Source organism: Xiphophorus couchianus, chromosome 17 (assembly GCF_001444195.1).
Source record: "Xiphophorus couchianus chromosome 17, X_couchianus-1.0, whole genome shotgun sequence".
Taxonomy (NCBI): Eukaryota; Metazoa; Chordata; class Actinopteri; order Cyprinodontiformes; family Poeciliidae; genus Xiphophorus; species Xiphophorus couchianus.
The window spans coordinates 2,809,566-2,833,198 of record NC_040244.1 but is presented as its reverse complement, the minus strand read 5'-3'; the positions used below and the strand labels follow the sequence as shown (position 1 = coordinate 2,833,198).

At 35.9% G+C, this 23,633-nt stretch overlaps 1 protein-coding gene across 3 annotated transcripts; it reads right to left on the bottom strand.

The window, feature by feature from the left end:
• Positions 1-22,732, bottom strand: myrfl (myelin regulatory factor like). Of its 3 annotated transcripts, none has more exons than XM_028044499.1 (24): positions 22,489-22,732; positions 19,971-20,113; positions 17,213-17,306; positions 16,734-16,789; positions 15,440-15,896; positions 14,224-14,433; positions 13,168-13,363; positions 13,009-13,085; positions 12,230-12,340; positions 12,066-12,156; positions 10,923-11,123; positions 10,738-10,846; positions 10,541-10,650; positions 9,705-9,850; positions 4,976-5,140; positions 4,822-4,893; positions 4,606-4,658; positions 2,957-3,130; positions 2,824-2,868; positions 2,573-2,657; positions 2,395-2,469; positions 1,444-1,555; positions 571-642; positions 1-352 (listed from the first exon to the last, which is right to left on the bottom strand). In XM_028044499.1, the coding sequence occupies exons 2-24, from the start codon at positions 20,053-20,055 to the stop codon at positions 260-262; spliced, it is 2,889 nt and encodes a 962-aa protein (XP_027900300.1). In that variant the 5' UTR covers positions 20,056-20,113; positions 22,489-22,732; the 3' UTR covers positions 1-259. The 3 variants fall into 3 exon arrangements, with proteins under 3 accessions (XP_027900300.1, XP_027900299.1, XP_027900301.1); XM_028044498.1 differs by having other exon boundaries at positions 19,971-20,110; XM_028044500.1 differs by having other exon boundaries at positions 4,976-5,137; positions 19,971-20,110.
• Between the last annotated feature and the right edge of the window lie 901 nt (positions 22,733-23,633).

Below are 23,633 nucleotides of genomic sequence, written 5' to 3'. Positions count from 1 at the left end.
GCAGGTTTTTGAATTTATTTTGTTTTAAATTTTTCTGAGTCGAGATCAACAAAGCGAGAAGTGTCCAAAACAGATTTAAAGTGACAAGTTACGTAATCTGAAGAATTGCCTTCCTTTCACAATAAAATGCATTTGCAATTTATAAAAAACAACATTACAACAGTGCAGTAAAAGTTTTCAGGGTGTTTTTGTCAGTACAAGCAGAGATCTGCTAAATGAGATCATTTGTTTTAATTAATTTTCAGGAAGAAGCTAATGTTTATGTCTTTATGCAGCGTCTGTAGAAGTGGAAGTAATAATCTGTAAAGAGCGCCCCCGCGAAGTGGTGGTCAGTACTGCAGTTTGCTTGACCCTGGAGAAACATGCAACAGTTAAAAATATTTCCATGGTTTAAATAAATGTTTATATAAATTATCCAGGGGATCTTAATGCTTGGAATAAAATTAAAATTTGTCAAATATAGTTAGCTGCTGTTTAAATTAAATGAATGTGCTTCATTTTCTGATTCTCTTATAAACTTGTAGATAGCTAGCTATTTGTGATTTGAAATAGAAATAATTTGTTTCTTACAGCTACTGAAGACCGGAAGTGATATGAGCTGTAATGAAGGCGAGCCACATGAAGAGGCCACTCATGTTCCCCCTGCAGAAACAGACAAATTAATCAAATAAGTGAATTATTTTTCAACTCTATTTTTCAGTTTATATTAATGAAATGTCTGTCAGGACTGTGGGGTTTTTGGGTTTGGTTTTGTTTATCTCTCTTTTTTATGTTCTTCTTAATTTATCTTGTCTGTCATGGTCTACCTCCATCCTTCCTCTGATTCTAGTTAGGTTTATTTCTATGTCTAGTCCTTTTAGTTATTCTAGTTTCTGTGTTCTTAGTTCTTGGTATTAGATCAGTCTTAATTCTTTTACGATTTTTCCTTATGTCTTTGTCTCTTCCTAGTTTATGAAGTTTTCTCTAGTCTCGGTGTTTCTTCAGTGTTAAGAGTTACTGTATCTCCCACTCTCTTGTGTTCCTCTGTGCATCTTCCTAGCTTCTCCTCTCCCCTTAGCTGACTCCTGCTCTAACTGTTCTCATCTGTTATCAATTAGCTCATCTGCCCTGGTCCATGGTTCTCACTCACTACTGCATTTTTGTAAGCCTCATCATTTTTTAAATTAAATCTTCATCTCCACTTACGTCTTCAGCCTTTTGCTTTTTGGTCTACAACTACCAATAACATGACAAAGTATGAATTTTCAAATTTTCTGTTATTTATTAACCTATTTATAACTGAACAACCTGGACCAAATACATAAAAATCTTCCAGAGAGGGTAAAATAAATTTCTAAAAGGTTTTTTCTATGATTATTAACCGTTTGTACACATGTTTTCCTATTTTTGGAGTAATATTAAAGCTTATTTATACAGAACTGCAATAAAAACTAAAAAATGTACCTGTGTATTTGATGGGTACCTATGTTCAGAGTCATCGCCTTCTTTCATTCCCGCAGAACAAGGGGTGGACTCATCTACAGCACATAGATGAACCACCAACAATTCATCAGAACTGAAACATAATAAATAACAACATTTCACACAATTAAACAATCTTCAAAGAAAGTAACTTAGTTTATTGTTAACCAGAAATTAGTTAGCAATACACTAACTGATGATGTCCAGCTTGGATAATTTATTATTTAAAACTTTATTCAAAGCAGCTTAGTTTACTATTGGCCAGGGAGCAAAAAAAAAGCTACTGCTAGTAAACAACAAAAATATGGTGCTAACTGCTATTAGTTAGCCAATAATAATATAATTATTATTATATTAATAATTAAAATAGTAAGACGTTACATACTGTATAGGGCCTAAATATGAGGGGAGCAATTTTGTCATTATACAGTAAATTTTAACTTGAAATATTGTTCAGACATAGAAATCCAGTATGCTGTCAGCTAGGGAGCAAAAAGACTTCTGCTAGCTAACAGCAACAGTATGATGCTAACTAGCTAACAGTAATTTTGAGTAGTTTCGACAATTTTGGGCAAAATGTTTAATAAACTTCAACTTCATAGGAAGCAGCGACGGTAAAGGCCACAGATCTGATCTGATACCAGGTTTAAAATGATTTATTAGGGGTATTTTTTTATCCTTTGGCAGCAAATTAATAGCAGCTAATTTTACCTTAAGCTACAAAGCAATTATTAGAAATCTGTTGATGCTGACAAGTTAATGGCAGCTGAAGTGTGAAAAGGTTTCAAGGGTAAGACTACTTTTGCAATATTCTTAAATCTGTCAAGAAAAAAGTTGAGTTCTTACATGAGAGACGAGGAGTTTCTGCAAAATATTTATGTAAAATGTAGAAATTTGTTTTATTTCCTGTGTTTTGATTCCATCAGTCCTTACTTCATAAGCAGCGTGACTCTCATGTTGACGGGGACAAACTGGCTGATAGGAACTCTAAAAATGTATCTCTCAGGCCTAAATAAAACAAAACAGACAGAAATGTTACTACAGCTAGTCCAAAGAAGCAAATTAAGATTAAATGTTGATTTATCGTTTAATGTTTTATTAATCTACCTACCCACATTCATCCCTCATGCAGTATTTGCCGTCAATCACCTGGTGGTTCTCTTTAATCATGAACGTATGAATGGTTGTGTTTCGCCCTGATGGAGAGGAAATAGTCCATCAATCACATAAAACACAAACATTAAAGCTTATGTTTGCAAAATGATATTGTTCATGGCGTATGAATACTTTTGCAAGCTTCTTTTATTTTGAAAACATGTTTAAATTTAGTTGTCCTTTAAATTAGTGATATGTAATACTCACAGTCTCCAGTAGCTTTCAGGTGATTAATTATTTCTTTTCCTGCTCCTGTTGAACAAAAACACCAGCCTGATTCTGCTTTTTCATGATGCTGTTCATCTGAATAACTCATGCGGGTCTTCTGCGCTGCTGTTACCTGTTATTGTTACGTTTCTGGATGGATCAGAGGTCGGCCTGATGGAGAAAGTGCTGCCCACTGGAGCCGAAGGGCAGCAGAACACCTCATCGCAGAACAGCAGGTCACAGAAGCTCACGTCAGGAGGCCAGGAACCACGAGGCGTTGTTTTTGAGACACGAATTGTTGCTGAGACTGGAAGTGCAACTTCCTGTTAGCATGTTCACTTTATTTTCTTGCTTTATTTAATAATAGTTTGGGGTTTTTTATTTTAGACCCGTTGCAGCATGACATCATGCGCGCCAGATCCCGCCCCCATCTCTCTGCTGGAGGCTCAAAAAAGCTGCTGGCTGACAATAATTAGCATTGGTTTCAGCTGTCAAGTTGTCAAAATAACACGCTAAATCTTAAATATAAGCTTGGTATATAAAATAAAAAGGGACACAGTGTTTGCTACTAATTGCCAACAGTAGGACAGCCAGATAACAAGGTCAGAAAAAAGTTTTCATTAAGAAAAAAATAGCAAGGGAGAAGGAAGTAGTACAGTTATGCTAGCTTGACTATGACAACCTTAACATGTAGATCTGCTGTGGGATTAAATGTGTTTCAGTTCAGTTAAAAAATAAAGAAGGCGACCTAAACACCCACTCTGGCAGATCATCAGTAGAGCAGGTGTTTAAATTAGGTAATCAACCAACGCAGTTAGCTTAGCTACTAGCAGAGGTAGCTAATCTGCCACAGTGATCACTCATTAATAATCTCAAAAATAAACATCAAGCCTGAAAACATAAAACTGTAACGGACTGAATGTTCTGTTCTTTGTGTGGGAAATGTTTGAGTGTTTCTGGTGTTAAATCCTGAAACATAAAGTGGCGTTGTCAATGTGTAGCATAGCCGACACAGAGAGAAAGAAAAAGGTGGCTTTATTTTATTCTTCAACGGTTTTCTGTGTTATTTTTCCCTTTGCTGTCAAACTGCACTAAATTAATAATAGCGTCATCTCCAGGTTTTATTAACGGGATAATTCTACCACAGCAGAGCAGCGATGGATGGTAAGAATCGTCCTTCTGCCCTCCAGCATTGTGCGCATGCGTGAAACTTCCAGATATAAACAATAACATGCAACAAATCTATAGTTTTATATTTTCTAATAACTAATAACTAATTAATTTAGTTTTAATTAATGTGTTAACTAGTTCTCATTAGTCATTATTAGTTAAATAATGTTTAGTTTTTATTACTTATTGTAGTACGTTTTTATTTTTCATACATTTTGCCTCCTCTGGAGTACCGTAAATTGTCAACAGCTGACAAAAACAGTTTTACAAACTAATGAATATATTCATAAATATAAAAAAGAAGATTAGTGATAGATATTTATTTCCGTTAACGAAAATGTTTCCTCAATTTCAGTTTTGTTAGTTTTATTTAACTACAATAACCTTTTTGCAGACATAAATATGGGCAATGAAGGACTACTAGCAATAATAATATTTGCAATGGTAAGTGTGAACAACAATAAGAAAATCTAAGCAATAATATTCATGAACGTCGCTTGTAAAAAAAGAAACAAGTTTTGATTTTCTTCTACATCTAAATGTTTGAGATCAATAAATATTTTTAAATATTTCCAGACTGATTTAAGTGTGGGGTTGTAGCGAGAACAGTACCTGTTGTAGGTGATTCTTCTAGTTGATTCGATGTAGGCGATACAGTGCTGGTGCTAAAGGAAAAAAATTAAATAAAATCATGGCAACCACACAACAACAAAAAGGTATCTGTATGGGAATTGTATGCTTAAACTTCCTTAATGGAGCAGGAGGATGAATATTATCAAGAGTTATTAATCATCTAAATGTTTTTTTTAGAAAAATATTGATGTCTACCTGTTGCTGGGAAGGATCTCAATGTCTACCGCCTTCAGAGTTACCAGGTAGAGAACTGAAACGGAGATTATACTGCACCCAAAAACACACAAAAATCATTTTTACTTATATTTAATTTTTATAGAAAGGCAGGCAGTAGCATAACTTTCCTCACCAGATAGCCATAGTGATCAGGAAGGTAAAGACGCTGGCCAGGAAGATTTTATTCTGAAGAAGGTGAACGAGTTTCTGACACCAGACGTTTTTCTGAGTGGTTGCGGTTCTACCCGGGTCTGGGGTTGGTGGCACTGACCCGCTAATGTTGACCTGAGCTTTACTGCTGGAGAACACACGAGAACTTCACCATCTATACACCAGCAAATGTTAAAAACCTTAGTAAATTATTTATTTCAAAAAGTGAAATGCATTAATTAAATGCTAAATAGATTCCTTAAACATGAAGTGACATATCATTCTGTTAGTTCTGTGTGGAGCTAAATTGGGCCCAAAATGTTTACAAAATTTAACAAAACAAAAAAAAAACTGAAAAAAAATTAACAAATAAAAAAATGAAATCAAAAGCAATTGAAAAAAATCCAAATAGAAAAAAATTAACTTGAAAAAGATTTGAAACTGAAAAAAACTTGTAGCATACAATCAGAGTGGTGACTGAACTGTGAAATACGGACTTGGCATGTTCATAAATTAAGAGCTATCTGCATCAAATGAATCTATTCCTGCTAACCGCTCAGAAATTACTCTCATAATGTCCCTTGTCGCTGATTCGCATGAATTCATTTCGCTTTACTTCAGTGTTTCTGCTAGCTGTAAATCCGATAGATCACTTTTCAGGTATTCCCTGAATGATCTGACCTGGACCTTCCCAACGCTCATAAAGGGCTAGCAGGAGTTTTTTTCTCTTTTATTTTAATATAAGAGCATCTTCTCCGTTCCGAAACGTTTCATTAACGGTTCCGTCCGTTCCTTTTCCATATTTTCCGTTACGTTAACAAACGTTGCCGAACGAACCGTTGCTGCTGCTCGGTGCACTTGCCTTCCCGCTCTCTCTCCCGCTCTCTCTCTCTCTCTCTCTCTCTCTCTCGCTTCCTTTACCGGAAGTGAAGCTCTTCATTTTCCGAGGGTCAAGCTTTTACTATCGCGCACACCCCCCTGAATGAAGGTTTAAGGCTTTACTGATGAACAGTGAGGTTTATTGGAAATAAATTCTTAGTTTTACCGTAAGAGCAGTATGTACACACACACACACACACACTACAAAACCACGCACTGACAACCGTAACGTTTTTAACTAAAAATATCAGCCATAATCTAAAACCTACACCTTAGTTTCTGTATATATAATAAAACAAAATCACAGTTTTAACCGATCAATGTTAGAAGCAGCCTAATATACAAAGTGAACATACCTTGCGTCTCCATCTAGAGGGCCGCTAAACTGATCCATTTTATCAATACTGTTCCAACTTGTCTTTAGTTCTGTTATCGTTAAGCTACTGTTCTAAAATACACAGCGGAAGTTGACGCGTCAAAATAAAAGCATCAAACCAAAAACCGGAAGTTAACCATAGAGTATTAACAGTATTCATGTCTATGGTATTGACCCTTTGCAACATTACTCAACCATGACTGACGTCCCAAGTGAGGGACGGGAGTACTGAACAGAGCGACTGAAATTGTTTCCCAAAGTTGTTTTTGCCAGTTTATTCATGGCTTCTATTTGTTCCCGTCGAGCTAATTGGTCTTTGAACGTAGCACACCCGGTTGGGGCTCATAGACGGCGAATTTGACAAAAGTTTCCAACAGCTTAGCTGTTAGAAACCTACTCATGCCTCCTCCCTCCTGAGGTGTTGATCAAATTACCCACTTTGCCTGAATTATGCCACATGATTTATGTCACAGGCATAAAAGGCGTCTCCCCTCTACACCGGAGCAGCATCAACAACGTAAAAGACCAGATGCTAACCAGTTTTTTTCATACATGCTAGGCTACATGACGTATCGGCATTGTCTCCATGGTTACCAATAGTCATACTCTTACCTTGTCCTTAATGTAATATTTAATATGTTTCTAATTATATTTACTTATTAAGTATATCGACGTTAGTATTCTTACCTTGTAAAAAGTGTTCGCTGTAAATCCGTGATTACACCGAGAGCTGTAATTATGATTGACGGCTGCTATCCATCGCCGCCGTATCTTTCCTCGTTAAAATTATAAAATAAAATGACTAGTTTGATTTGCATCCTTGTCCGTTTGTGCTGCTGACCGCGCCGCATCGTATGACCATTTTAAAGTGAAATCAACTAAATATAAGCGATATTAGGTCACAGAAGTCTGGCTTTAGGCTAGCTTTAAAGGAGCGCATTGGTTGTTTTGATGTCCGTCATGGCGGAGTGGGCGGAGTTCAGGAGAGCGTGACGTCACGTGCAAATAAAACTAAGTAAAGGCCATAAGGTAAAAATGTGATACAGCAAATAGGAAGCTTAGTTTGGGGTTATTTACCAAGATCTTAAACTGAAAACAAAATTAAAATAAAAAAAATCTGGACAAAATTAAAATTTGAAACTGATATACAATAAATCAAATTTGAAATGGAAAAGAATAAGATTTGAAACTGAAAAAAATATGCATCTGAAAAAAATAAAATAAATTGAAACAGAAGTAGGTTAAGATTGGAAGCAGATTTTTTTTTAAAAACTTAATTGAAAAAATAAGATTTGAAACTGAAAAAAAATTGTAATTGAACATTTTTTTTTAACTTTAATCTAAATAAAAAAAGATTTGAAATAAAAAACATTTGAAACAGAATTAAATAGATTGTAAACAGAAAAAAATAAAATAATCTATAAGAAGATGTGAAACTGAAAAAATGCTATTTTCCCCCTCAGTTTCAACCTTTGACCTTGAGGAATCATGACAGCTTTTGGCAGGTGGTTAAAAAAAATCCCAGGTGTTGCATTCAGGAACAGTGGGAACATTGAAAATGTCTTTAAAACATTACCAATGTTCTCTGATTATGACAACATGCTTCACCAATATATGCTGCTTTCCCAACACATAAGCAGCATTTTTTCATGATACAAATATTTTTTTCATGAAAAAAATATGATCCTGACAAATTTACATAGCATTTTCAGTCAGTATTGTGTATTTCCCATGCTGTTAAAGTAGGTCTGAAGTTGGTTCTAGTAATTACTATTCAGATAAGTAATGGTGACGTCTGCTGCAGCTCCAGTTATAGATGGGGTTATCTACTGATATGCAACTGCTGGTTCTGTTTCCAGACATATAGATGGTTGAAAAGCTGCAGGAGAATCCAGAAAACCTGTCCTTGAACTGCAACGTCCTTCAGTTTCTCTGCAGCCTCGGTTATGCAATAGAGTCATTTTATCAGTTTTTCCACGCTGCTTCACGGTTACAAGTAATCTGACTCTGGACTTAGAACCACAGCTGATCAGAAGTGGACCAAAAAAATACATAAAGTTTTTTCTGACTTTGATTTTATTAATTTGCGCCAGTAAAATGTAAAATGTTCAAAGACAGATCAAATATCCAGGTTCAACCTGATTCTGGATCAGGAAGCAGTTCTGTTACTCACCATGTTTTCTGCTGTAATGGTAGATGTGTTATTGTATGGAAAGCCGAAAGTCTCAAAACCCAACATGTTAAGATGTGAAAATTGTAATAACACTGAATTGTGCATTAAATAAATGATTCTATTTGTTAATTTATATAAATGTAAATTATTATGTTTTCCATAAACTACATATTACAATCAATCACAACTTTTAAAAAAGTTGCTTGAAAATATAAAACTTTTATGTATCATTTTGATACACATTTAGTCTGGTGTACACACTTAAGCTATTGCACTAATAGCTTAGCTAACATTTTGTTTAGCGGTTTTGCTAACTTTTAAAACATTTAGCAAACTTAACTTCCCCTAAATTTAATTTTCAGGATAAATTCTAGCACACTAATTTACTTGGCTGTTTTGCAAACTTTCAGTTGGGTAAAGTTTGACATCTGTGTTGAAGTTTTATTGAAGTTCTATTCATGCTTTTATTTTGAAGTCTGTCTATGTTACAGTTCTGTTTCCTCTCCTCACGTTCTCTTATTTAAAAAAAACTTTATTAAGCAAGTGGCAAGTGTACAACATACAAATAAATTGATTGCTGTAGAACTAAAGCTTGTGTTTTATACTTCCTGAAACGCAGGTTGTACAGGTAGATGTACAACAACACATTTGGCTCAATAGGGGGCGATGTAACACATGTCGTGTCATTTACACATGGTGGGTATCAACATAGCTGAACTAAATGCTTTAACAATAAATTCTGCTAATTATGTTAGTATATCACTTTAGCGTTAGCAAGACTATTGTTTATGACTAGCAGCTCTAATTTTTTATTTAGCAGCGCTAACCACAATGTATTTAATTTTTAATTTCATTCCCTAAATGATTTCCTTCATTAAGTTATAAATTTAGACCCTTCAAACATATTGAAAAAAATCTAATGTAATGTTAAAAGAATAAATTACATTGCATACATTTTTAGCGTTAACGTTTGTAGGACTACCATTTGAGATTAGCACTTTAGTGTTAGCGCCACTAACTTTTTAGTTAGCAGCGCTCACTAAAGTATAATTTTTAATTTAATTCCCTAAATGAATTCTATCATTAAGTTATAAATTCAGACATCTAAAATTAAAAGGTGGAGGCTAATCTAGGATGATCTTTTCTTGGCCCAGTCAAAGGTGTCAGTAGGATCCCGTTGATAACTGCCTGTAATCTCGTTCATCTTGTTATTAAACCCCACCCTTAGGATACTTTCTCCTCTCCAGCTACAGATGTAAAGATTAGATAAATGAAGATGAGTACCTGCTGGAGCGCAGACTGCCTGTTAGGCTCTTCAGCTTTGCTAGTCTGCGGTTCCAAACTTCTAGTTCTTGGATACGAGTTTCCAGGTTGTCCGTAAGCTTCGTCAACTGCTGTACAGCTCCCACGTTCTCCATGAAGATCTGCTCCTGTAATGGGAAGAAAGTGATGTTAAGGCTGGATCTGCCAACATGTTGTGAATTTTCTTTATCATTAGTTGTTAAAGGTGACATATTATGCTTCTTAGGATAGCTCTCTTGGCTATATAAAACATGTTTATGAATTTTATTTGCACAAAATAATTGTTATATAATTAGATTTTGGTCAGTTCGGAATGAGCTGTTTTAGGGCGTCTTGTCTCTTTAAATCCAAATAAGCTGCTGCAAGCAACTCAACATTTATGATCGCGCGTGAAAACAGCTGCAAACAGATGCGCAATTATACAACTGCACATCTTTGAAAAGCAGAAGTGAAGCCTCCTGCACAACCAACAAGAATATAGCAAGTGGTTTATGGATGGTAAGTAAACAACTAAACACTTGTATCTTCCAGCAGCCATTGTATAGCACACACAGCGGTAAAAAAAGCTGACCAAACATGCTGGAACTCAGGAACTCTGTCGGGTTGCTAGGTAACGGCGCAATGTAACTTAACAATTAGGAGGGTTTTAAAACGGCTCATTTTCCAGACAAAAATCAAACACACATTGCCCAAAACTATGGCTGAACTGTTTTTAGAGATCCATATGGAAGTGTAAAAATGCGCAAAAAGTGAATTTTACATAATAGGTCCCCTTTAAGAATTGCACATTTGAATACAGATGATAAATGTAAAGATACCTTATCAACCATGAGGAAATTTTGTATCACTTCTCCATCTGAGCAGACGACGTCACCGACGTCCATGACCGCCGATGGAAGCAGCTCCTGTACCTCCTGAGCAATCACTCCTGAAATGTCACATGATTTTAATAAATATGAAATATTTAACCCTTTAGAAGCCACAGTGGACCAGTTCTAGCTGTGAATACCATCACCTGTCTGATGGGTGTGATCTATTCCCATGTTGGAGGCAAACTCTGGTGTGTAGTCAAATTCAACTATCCTCATCTGATTGATTCTCTTGAGCAGTTGCTCAGAATCAACCTAAAAGACAAAATTATTTCACTGAACGCACAGAAACTCTGTGGGAACTGAAGAAGCCCGGCTTGTTTTGTCCTACCTCCTGTACGTTCTGCTTGGCTCGGTTGTCAGACGGTTGCATGATGGCACCCATCACTTTAGCATTTCCACACACCACCAGGGCTTCATCTGGGGAGTCGGTGTTGATACCGACCCGACCATGACAGACCGCGGCGTCCGGCGCTGACCCACGCTGCCACAAGGTGTCGCTGTCCGTCTCAAACTGGCCTGGATTGGACGCCTTGAGGCGTTGGACAACATCAGTTTAATTCAACAGTCACAGGTAAGGCTGGGTGATAAGTGAACTTCATAGATTAACAGAATTTTTGGATTTTGAGGATTTAGTTGTAGGAAAATCTGGATTTTTTCACACTATTGCACTCTTTGGGCTTCCATAGTTCAGAGAGCACGCCCACATCTTGTTTTGCAGCTTATATCTTTTTACACTTTGAGTTCAACTCAACTCTATGAAGGAATATTAGGACCAAGCAACCATTTTTTATTTTTAATTATAAGAATAAAGTCGTAATATCTTCATTTTTTGTTAAAACTAGGTTTTTCTTGTAGTTTTTAGAGATTTTTCTGGTAAAATTGTATCTTTATTCTGCTAATATTATGACTATATCCTCGTAATTAAACAGAAATTCTTATAGCGTGACCTTGACACTTATGTACAATTCACAGGAGGGATAATTGAAATAAAGGCCACTTTCTGAAAATTTTTCTCATTTGCAATTACTGTTTAGAAACAAAGCAAGAAAAAAACTAATAACATTGGAAATTTGACCAGGTATGAAAATAATCTTTTATCTTTAATCTTTTATCTGCCATTATTTATCTATAATCCATTCCCTGACATTCTTGTATAATCTGTATAATCTGTGCATATAGCTCCCATATTTATATTTATACACAATATCTACAGTACATCTCTTGCTATAACCCCTTATAGTCCATACATACATAGTCTTGTACATCTGTGAATAAATATTTATATCTCGTAGAGCACTTCTGGATAGATGCAAACTACATCTCGTTGCTTGTACTTGTGACAGTGCAATGACAATAAAGTTGAATTCTATTCTATTCTATTCTAATCTGAGATTTTATTTTTAAGCCATATTTCCCAGCCCTACTTGCAGGATTGATTATTTAAATATTGGTATACAGAAAGTGGTTTTACCCTAACAATGATCTTCTCTGACACCACGCCAGTCAGAAGGAAAGTCTCGTCTTTGACGGCAGCATAAAGGCCAACCACCATCTGAAAGTACCTGCACACATTCACACAGTTAGCATTTATTTCCACGACCGCTCATTGTTTCCTGAGAGTGCCTGCTGTCATACCTCTGATCAGGGTTGGGTTTGCCTTTCTTCCTCATGTTGTTGGCCGTTGTCTCGCTAAAGTGCAGTCGACCAAGAGTTACTGTGGTTATTTTGCCACCAGGTAAACTCACCCTGGATGATGACAGAGACATGTTTTAACACATAATTTTTAAGGTTTTCTGCTTTTAATTCTACAGAAATTGTATTCAAAAAGTCAAGACACAGAGAGAGATGTATATAAAAAAAAGCTCTACACTCATCAAGCTATTGCTATCTTGGTTAGCCTGCTAGCCGCTATAAAATTTTAGCTCAAATGAAGCTAAAATTTGAAAATGGCTTTTTATAATTTACTATTTTTATTTAAAACTAGTCCTGCTAGTTTTAACACTTTGGCTTCCAAAACAGCTAGCTGTTATGCTAGGTAGAGTACATTTACTTTTGCAATTTAAAGAAAACATGAAGACCAGGTTGAAGTTTTAATTATTTGTACACCAAACAGAGGACATGTTTGGGATAAACCTAATGCAGCGTTCAAGAAAAAGAACCTCAATTCGACCGTTTAACTATTTTACCATTTAGCTAGCAAAACAGCCAGCTGCTATGCTAGCTATAATTAGCATAACTGTTATAATTACTCTAGATGAGTCACAACTCAGATTTTATAGCAGAAAGTGAGAAGAAAGACAAACTTTTCGCAGGTTAAAAACTACAAAATGTGTAGCTGTGAATGTGAAAAGTAAACATTTACTCTTCAGATTGGCTGATTGGCTTATGAAGATTAATGTAGTTTGAATCCAAACCTGACGGGGTGGAAGGGCTTCTTGCTGCGGTCAGGTTGAGACTGCTCTATTGTCACCTCATGGCTGGGTGTTTCAAGCTACAAAAAATACAGTTTTGATTTGTATTTCTGAGTACTGGAAGGAGACAGTGTAATTTCTTGAAAAAAAAATGCTGTGAACCTTAATCCCAAACACTTTAATCTGGAAGTGGTCGATTTTCTGCAGACCGCTGGGTGTTCTGACATAATGCAGCTCTGCAGCCACACCAATGTGAACTGTGACCTGGAAGTGGTTCTTCTTCTGGCACACAAAGGCTTCATCAGCTGGAGAATAGTTAAAGCCTTTATCCGTACCAATATGGTACTCAGGAGGCGCCCTAAAAGAGACAAAATAACAAATTATCTGTTGATTTGGTGCAACTTCCACAACATTATGGGTTGCCATTTGTATAGTTAAGTTACTCCACCAAAAATTAACAGCAATAACTTGGATTATTTAGCCTACAATGAGAGAAAAAATGGGTGTTCATTTTTCTTAAGTCATAATGTTATTCATTAATTTATAAATGTAAGTTTCACATTATATGTTTAGTTAACTATAGTTGGAGCTATAAGTAAACATTTAGTTCCAACTACATAGTAGTTTACAACCTCCATAAATACTAAGTGAGCAGGCAAACTATTTAGCTTTAAGCTAAATATTTAGCTAACAAAGATTTTAGCTAACTAAATATTTAGCTCCAACTTCTGTATTTAGTTAGCAAACTAACTATGTAGCTCCAAACTAAATAATTATATCTTAAAGGTGAATATTTAGGTAGTGAACTAAATATTTAACTCCAACTTAAATATTTAGTTTGCAAACTAAGTATTTAGCTCCATAAATAGTTAGTGAGCACGCTAACTAGCTCCACACTAAATATTTAGCTCTGAGCAAGCTAAATATTTAGCTTACCAACAAAATATTTAGCGCCAAACTAAATACTTAGTTAGCAAGCTATATATATCAGAAACTAAATATTTAGTTATCTCTGAGCTAGTTAAATATTTAAACAAACCTTATTTTGCTTCCAGCATTTAGCTTGTTACCTAAAATATTTAGTTGGTACCTAAATATTTAACTTTCTAACTAAATATTTAGTTTGTAGCTAAATAATTAGCTGTAATTTTTGACCGAGTAACTTCATGCCCCTCATGTCCTCAACCAATCCTAATTAGACCCTCTGGTTTTACTTACAGTGTTTGGTAGCTGGTGTTGCATAAAGTGCTCCAGTGTTCCCGCCTGTAGTGTTCCCATCTGAGCAACTGGGAGGAACTCTGACCCGGTCCAATTAAAGTATTTTCAGCACCAGTGTTATGAGTCCCATCCCTTTCACAACTGGCAGCATCAACTGCTGCAAATGATTCCTCAGACTCAGATCTCCTTCTCTTTTTACTGTCCTGGGAACTGATGAAAAATTAAATACAATTTTGTAAAGATTTAAACTCACAATAATGCCCTGTTTAAATGTAAAATATGGGCCAGTTTAGTTTTACCTTTACATTTACTATCTAAGTTTTATTAAAGCGCTGTAGAGTCGAACTAAAAATAAATCTATCAATAAAAAGATACAACAGATCAACAATCTGATAAGAAGTAATATATTATGTAAAAGATCAAACCAATTACACATCTTGGTTTGATCTCTAATCATGAAATAGTCAAATTTTATCCACTGAATGTCACCAAGTTCATCAAAAGTCGCCTAAACTGAACCATGCTGACATCTAATCCAGGATTATAACAGGACACTGTTGTTTTAATCCAGTTTTTAACTGAGGGTGTGGCGTTCCTGTTGGTAAACCATTCACCTCCTCATCTGTGATGAGTCACTGTAACTCATCTTAGTCTAATCTAATGACAAAATTTTACAACACTGCGGAATTTTTTTAACCTAGAATACTATCATAAACAGTGGGCTGATGACAACCTACTTTACTTTCAACTCGACTGAATGCCCTTCATAGATAAACTCAAATCAAACAAGATTTAAAAAAGCAGAGTGTGAACTTGTTGCAATGATTTGCACAAAATCATACTTAGATAATGAGATTTTAGTCTGCTCAGTTCTTTCAGAATGAGCTGGTTTTGGGCGTCTTGTCACTTTAAATCAAAATAAGCTGCTGCTTAACTCAACGTTTACACTCGCACGTGAAAATGGCTGCAAGCAGATACACAATTATACAACCGTACATTTTTGAAAAGGAGAAGTAGAGCCTCCTGCACAACCAACAAGAACCCAGCAAGTTGTTTCTGGTTGGTAAGTCAACAACAAAACTCTTGTCTTTTCCAGCAGCCATTGTACAGCGCATACAGGTCGAACACCAGCCAATCAAACGGTTTTAAAGGGGATCTTGAGTATTCCCCCACAAATCCACACACAGCCATATTTAAAAACCAAAGATTTGCTTACCAGGTATGCGATGTGGAGACTGAACCCAACACACAGTGCGAAGGTGACACAGGGAGGTTTTGGACCAGACCTTGGTCAGTCATGGCGGAGATGTAGGTACTAGTTGGAGGTAAGGGTGGGGAAGGAGGTGTGGGTGGAGTGTAACCTTGCAAAATACTTCCTGAATTCAAGTAGTGTTCAGGTGGGTGGTTGGTGTCCTGATGAACCGGTAGAATATGCGGATCAGGTGGAGTCCTAGACTTTTCAAAAGAGTCTGTGAGGCCCAAACCACTGAGCTGGTTGTGGGTCAGAAAGTCAGAGTGGAGTGTGCCGCCACCATCTTTTAACCGACAGGAAGTGGGTTGAATGAGTCGGTCAGAGTCGAGGGGAGTTGAGCCTCGATTCTTAAAGTGGCAGTACGTTGCTGGTTGAAATGCCTCTGGACGGTTGGACCAACAGGACCGTTCATATCCGAGATCTGCCAACAGGAGAAAACACAACATGCATGAAAAATATAAAAACTACAAAAGCCTTTATAACATGTAGATTAATGTATAACTGTGTATTTTTATACTATTCTAACAATTTTTCTGATTATTAATCAATTAATCAGATAAAAAATTGGCACATTCTGTATGTTTCATTTAACCACTTAAGTGTATTTAATAAACATAAAGAAATAAACAATAAACTTAAAATAAGAAAATAAACATTTTATTACCTAAAATTAATAAATTAATCTGTTGATTATTGTTTCTATTCAGTGATTAATAACTGGATAGAAAAAGGTGCTTAAATGGAGAGTTTTTACATTTACAGATTTATATTTTTTTTCTTAAATGTAAACTGTATAAGTTTTTATGCAGTTTTGGATTAATTACTACTCTGAATGCGTTGCTCTTTCGCCAAATTAAATTTATTTTGAGTTTTTATACTGATCCAGTCTGCCTCATTCAAAAGGCGGACTGGATCAGTACAAAAACACAAAACCTTACAAAACATTTTTGGTTCAGTTTCTAGTGCAGATGTCTTAGTACATTTGAAATAAGCCAATACTAACTTAAAAGTAACTTTCCAGCAAGATATAGGAACTTGTTTTAAGTAAATAATTCCTTCATATTGATATTGAAAAAGTGAAATTATTTTTTTTTATCAATATTAAGAAATTATTTACTTAGAACAAGCTCCTATATCTTGCTGAAAAGTTACTTAAAAGTTAGTTTTGTCTTATTTCATGCATACTTAGATATCTGAACTAGAAATTAGACCAAACATTGCTTAAGATTTTGCGTTTTTGCAGTGTGTTGAAAACTACCTGGTATCTGTGGAGGAGAACAGGCCTCCGAGTCAGGAGGAGACTCAGGAAGCATGCTGGAAAATAAAACAAAAACAACCGGGTATCAGTAATCGTTGTTCTGTCCTACACGGAGCCGTCTCCGTCAGCAATCTTCACTTATCTGACAACCAACTGGGTCAGTGTTAAATTATGGATGTTACATAACAGAGTATGTGCTCAGATACGACACTGAAGCAGAAAGTTTCCCACATTAAAACTAATTCTCATTGTACTGTAGCTACAACAGGCTGATTCTCACCAAGTAAAAACTAACCAAGAACATGGCTGCAAGAATTTCTGAGTGTTCTTGGTTACCAAATAACTCAGTGAACACAATAAATAAACTATTTTGTAATCTATAGTCTTATTTACAGTTAATCCTTTAAGTGTTTTATTGGTGCCTGAATGAGCCTTGAGCATTTCTTTAAATGATTAAATGATCTTTCTCGGAAACTTACAAGTTGCTGGGGTCCATGTCGTTGCTGAGGTATTGCTCCAGGATGCTGGTGTCGACAGCAACCGAGCTGTCCAACACACTACTGACGTCCTGACCTGAAAAAGTGCACAATATGGTGGATCAGGACTCACACAGAGTGAAAGGAAACTAATATACATAACTCTATGATCACAGTTGGTAATTACTGTCGCATAGATTTTTTTTCGTCATTCTTCTCAATAAAGAAGATTAGGGATTCACCAATATGAACATTTGGGCCAATAATAATAAAGGATATTACATATATTTCCATACTCCAACAACACCACTGACATGCTGACAATCCTGCACTGGATCACTATCACCAACCATGTTTCATAAATATTTTATTGCATTAGAAAAGGCTGATAGAAATGGTAAAATTTGAAAAAACTTCCTTGGCTTCACAAAGAAAGTGGTTTTTGGTTAAAGCGCTAAAAGGGAGATGGAAACACAAAGCAGTGGACCGTCTCATCCACTGTAGGATCTGAGCCTTACCAGAGGTAAGTCCTGGTTTATTCGCTCCAAACCAGCAGTTGGAAACACATCTAATTCACATTTTCTCTTTAGCAACATTACAAAAGTTGACTTCGAACTTTTGTCAAAAAAGCCCAAAGACCAGAAACACTAAACGCTAAACGGTGGAAACAAACAGCGGTTATTGATATTGGCTCAGTTTTGCTACATGAACAGATGCAGATACGTTAATATGTTGAGTGCTGACATAATATATGGTGCATTTATAAAATAACCCGTTCAATCTCCTCCAAACTTTATTGGGGACCACCTACCAGGACTTTCCTAAACCTTCCAGGATCCTCAGACCTCCTCTTCTTCTTTCTCTCCAAGCATGCCATTATTTATATACACAACCACTATGAGGAATTAAGAGACTCCTTCATTACCTTGTGCAACATTATGAACAATCTGTTAAACCTTCTGGAATACCCACAAAACCTGAGCTAGACATTATCTGACCTCCACTATTTTAACTTCTACAAAATCACATTTTGACCTACCTGTTTACTTCCCAAGAGTCTGCTAAACCAACCTACAGAACCAGATCAACACAATGAAGATGGTTGCCACAGCTTTCTTTTGGTGACCAACATCTGCAGCATCCAGCGATCTGAAACATATTCAGTCTAACTTCTTTTGCCAGACTTAACAAGAGTCTAAAACCTTCCAATGATTGCTAAAACCAGTCCTGGAGAGGTACTATCCTGCAATGTTCAGAGGAATCCCTTCTCCAACACACCTGAGTCAAATGAATGTCTTGTTATTAGGTCGATACTTATGAGGAGGGATGCAGGATAGTATCTCTCAAGGAGTAGACTTGGAAACTCCTGGTATAAAACATCTCAATTACAATTTTAGTTTATTTCCATAAAGAACCAAGACTGTTTATCGCTACCCTGTTAGACAGACTCTCAAATGTCGTTGGAAATTCTTAAGAAACAAGTAAACTTCTTAAAAAAAACCAAGAGTTTTCTTAACGTGCTGGAAACCCGTTTTAGTCTAAGGAGTCAAAGTCTCTCCAAACTAATTTAAAATCTTAAAACCAGTACCACACACTCTTTGAGATCACATCACCTTTACAATGACCAACACAAGCTTCCTGAAGATTTCATGAACCTTGCTAGCATAATTTTAAGAGCGTAAAAAGTAGGAAGACCTGATCTTCCTATAAGATCACCAACCGAGCATTAAGAGTCACCTGCACATCTCTCAAACCTCTTCTAAACCACCTCTCTCTTTTAATGATATGTTGCATCTTTGAGATGTTTGAACCAACTTTACTTAAATTGAAAGGTCATTGGCAGACTAAGTTCTGCTTACAATTTGAACCATATTCAGTGCAGTTTTTGTTACACCTCAAAAGCCTCAAAAACGTTACGAGAGAAACTAAATCGGGACAGACTGGAGTTCTCCAAAGATAGTTCTGGCTACCTCAAAGGTAGAAACACCTCACACATGCCACAACTATAAAAGTCTATTAGTATTACGTAAAAAATACTTAGATGGTTCATCTCAACTTACAAATCTTATTAGTGCCTGAAAACTTTCTGAATAACAGTCTAAATTCTTCAAGCACATGTCAAACACTTCTCGTCATAGATGTCAGAACCTCTTGATACAATGGAGATACTCTCTTTCTCCAAGAACAAAGATGCCAAACTCCAGTCCTCGGGAACAAGTGTCCCGCAACCTTTGAAAGTGTCTCAAATCCAAAGCAACTGGCCTAATTATAGGATTCAGGTGTGTTGATACAAAGGCACTGGTCCTCAACTAGAGTTTGACATCAGTGTCCTTAAACCTTACTTTAGACTAAAAAAGATGAAGAATTACTTGACATCTGCCTTCAATAAACCTTCAGTACAAACTGAGAACTGGCCGTCACTCTTCCTGGACACCTCCTCAAAGAAACACCAACTTATCAAAATACCAGAACATTCTTCAAATATCCCTGGACTTTCCATGTTGCCAACATAAGTAGGTTCAAAGTATTTGTGATCTCTTGAGCATGAATGTTTTCAACCAAACTTCAAGAGGACCTGCTTGTCCATGAAAAACAAAACCACATCTGTCTGGAGAATGCTTGAACTATGGAACGCCTCTTGAACCAATCTTGGATGCTCATGTTTAGCAATAACTGGGACATCCTTGAAGTTCTTTAAAACCTTGTTTTGCAGTTGACTGATATTTCCAGGTATGCTGTGAAGATATGTGGAACGTCTCACCGCTGAAGAATTGTTGCAGTGCTTCGTTCTCTCCAAGAACCTGGAGCGGTGGCCCACTGGCTCCAGGCTCCATGCTGCCATGCATGGGGCGCTGCTGTGCTGGAACAAGGAGGAGGCAGGAGGATCTCCACCTGTAGCTACTGCTGACCATGAGATTGAGAATATTGCAATGCATTAAGCAGGTAAATATTGGGGCTAGATTTGATTTTTCCATTAGGATCCATCACAGTTAGATAATGACCCAAAGTTCAAGGTTAAAGCCTTTTGTTAAATGTAAAGAAGGTTTAGCTCATAAATGGCATACCTTCCATCCTTATCTTGGTTTACAACAATCACCCAATGACAACCCTTTCACTTACATACTGCCTACAACATACAGTAGATTATTCATCTATGTTGTAGATGAATAATGGTTTGTCTAGTTTAGGTCTGCAACCTCTGTCGCTGTGGACCGTAAGAGTATGGGCCAAAGTGTAAAAGCGTTAGCCAAAGGTATTAGGCAATACCTTTGACTAACAAGAATAACAAACATACATTCACCTCTCCAAAAGATTGTCAACAGTGTTACTTTCCATCTAAATCGATCCAATGTCCAGAGAACTAAAGACTTTCTGATGGATAGGATTTGGGATTATTTTTTTGACTGGCACATAGAAATGAACAAACTGTTGTACTGAACTCCAGAGATGCTGCAGAGGAGCAAGAATGTTGATGTGTCTAGTTTTGTCCTTAATCACCCTAAGAAAGCTGGCAAAGAAATTGTACTATACCAAGAACGAATAAATGGACTTTAAGATTCAACTCTTAAAAATAAACCCAAAACAAGTGATGGAAGCTGTCGAGCTGTGGTTGCTGAATAGACATTGCTGGTGGGATTGTTTTAGTTCAAATTAAAAGAATCTTCAGGTGGCCATAGTCAGGTAAGGCTTTCCTATCATCATGGTTCCAGTGCTGAAAGCCAAGCCTGATCATTAGCATTTTAAAACAAGGATTGGTGAAGAACAATTATAACAAAGACTAAATCAACTGTTTGATTTCCCCAATATCTTTTCTTCAGAACTCAAAATAAACAGTTCGGTGCAATGCTCAAATTTGGCTCTGGCATATGGGGTTTTTCAAATTTTCCCTCCTGGAGCCTTTTTGTCATGATCCATGAGTCTTTGAGTTTTCTTTTGAGTTTGTTTCCTGTTGGTTTATTATTGCTGTTTAGGTTGAGTTCATTTCTCTCTGTTAGCTATTGTTATTGGGGTTTTCCATGTGGCAGTGGATGAAGTTATTTATAAAACTGCCAAATTTAAGACCCAAATGAACGTAATTTAACACAAGTTATAAAAAATCTGACTGTTTTAGAACTTTTTCAAACTTTAAACTTAAATTTGACACTTTTTATGACGCAATGGATAAGAAGCAGTTTAATAAATCAAGTTTGCATTAAATGATTGTGATGCTAGCAACATTAGCTTGTTTGTTAGCAGTGCCCTTTTAACATGAGATTGTTATTAAGTCATTTGTTAGATATCTGTTATATTCCTGAGGTCTCTAGATAATTTTTCTGTTTTAAACAGAGAGCAGATTTTTTTCCCATAAAGACAAATAAAAAACGGTAAATATCAACACTAGCAATCATTAGCATCAAATTTGCTTGCTGAATCCTGTTAGTTCTTACTGTAGGTCACAGTAATCTTAACTTCAAGTATTTTTTTTAAATTAATTTAATTATACTTTAAAACTATAAAGACTTTTTACTACAATATTGTCAGGGGTAAAAGATACCCAGAAGATTGCCTTTAAGATTTATTTCAGAAATATGTTTGTTTCCTTGATAAAGTTATTTTAATAAATTGGTCGTAACATTTAAGTCTCTAAGCATACACCAGTTCTCGTTTTGACTTGGACTCTTAAACGTTTTGGTTGCATCTCAGTGTCATAACTTTTAACTAAGCTCTAAAAATACATATTTTAATAGCATGTTTTTATTTTCAGCTCTGGACATCACATTTTTCTGTTCAAACACCACAGAAAATTAAACGTAACCTCTTAACCTACTGAACACACCCCTCTGTAAACTTCCAGTGCAGAGTTCAAATTGCCAGTTGGTCAAGCTGAGTATTACGACTTTTAATATATTTTAAACTTTTGAATCAACAGCTTCCTTTACAGTTTGTTAAAACTTTCCCATTGGCAGCAAACAGCAAGATCAGACCATGGAGAACATTAATGTGGTTCCTAAAAGTTACATTACATCAAAATTAGATGTTGCTTAAACTGCAGAAGGAGTTCAAAGACCACTGACCTACTCCTAAAATCTTAGTTTTAATGTAACTAGTTAATTTTCTTTGCACTGTCCTCCAACTTCCAACCTATGAATATTCATGATATTTACAGTTAATGATAAAATTATTTATTAAAACTAAAGGAATCACTGTGATCTTTGTTTCAGCTGTAATGGTTCACCATAAGGCAGATAAAACCATCTTGTTTAAACAGAAACCATCTCAACATGTTTGCTCAAACACACCTGGTTTGTCTCCAAAATGGCTGCCAGTCAGTCGGACAGCGGCGAAATTTATCCAACCCGCTCGTCTTCAGGTACCATCCATGTGTGAGGGCGAATTCAGCTCCAGAATCGAAGTTTCTACCAATACACCAAATGTCAAAACTCTTCTTGTGAGGTTCTAGCCGAGAGAGTCACTTCGTTTAGCTATTTTTTAAAAATTGGTTTGTGGTGCCTGTCTGTGGACCGCCTGTATCTGTCAGGTGGACTTTGACCTTTAAACAAGAAAATGTAAAAGGTGTTTCCTCATCTGACGCAGTCATAAAACAGCCAGTCACCTTCCTGTAACACTAATTTACCTCCATTAGGCTGTACTTCAGCGCAAGTAAATCACTTATTGTACTTTTTTAGCTGAAAAGAAACATGCAAAACCTGTAAAAACATTGTTTTCTCAAATTAATATTTGATATATTTGAAGTGGGAGAATTCTGTAACAAAATATTTAGCAAAACTTAATTCCACATTCATCAAAGGTGAGTTGAGTACCCAAAAATTTACTCACGAGTAGAACTACTTCAGCATAGTTTTACTCAAATAAAAGTAAAAAGTAAAAAATAGCCGCCCAAGAAATTATTCAAGTAAGACTAAAAAGCATTTGGTAAAAAGTATTCAGTAACTGATCAAATTATCAAAATTACGTATTCAGATTTTACCAAAATATAAAGAACCAAAATGACAATAACTCGTGTATGTAACAAAAAAATAACAAAATCAAAGAAAGATCTTTCAAAATAAATTTTCTCTCAAAACTAATGAAACTTTAAGGAAAACTGCAGGTGTGTGTCTGTGTGTGGAAAACTTTTAATTAAAGCATGTTTGTTTTGTATTCTGTGAGTAGAAAATCCAGAAATTTTACTCAAGAGTAGCGATACGTCAAGTAAAAGTAAAAAGTACGCTGTAGTAAAAATTTGTCTAAAAGTATATTTTCTCAAAAATGTTGGTCAAATTTACTTAACTGAATTAATTTTATTCCTACAGAAAAGTCCTAAAGTCCCATAAATTCAGGAAATCATAAAATGTCAGACCATGAACTCAATGGAGTAAGGGTTGGTGGAACACACACCTCCAAATTGTGCAGCATGACTCACAAAAAAACAAGTTTGAGTGTA

What these genes read in the sequence shown, in the direction of transcription:
- myrfl (XM_028044499.1), bottom strand. Translation starts at nt 20,055, where the DNA reads ATGCATGGCAGCATGGAGCCTGGAGCCAGTGGGCCACCGCTCCAGGTT. An exon ending in GGCAGTCTGCGCTCCAGCAG is followed by an intron (nt 5,141 to 9,704) that starts GTACTCATCTTC and finishes TGTGTTCTCCAG; the next exon opens with CAGTAAAGCTCAGGTCAACA. An exon ending in TGCATGAGGGATGAATGTGG is followed by an intron (nt 2,470 to 2,572) that starts GTAGGTAGATTA and finishes TGTTTTATTTAG; the next exon opens with GCCTGAGAGATACATTTTTA.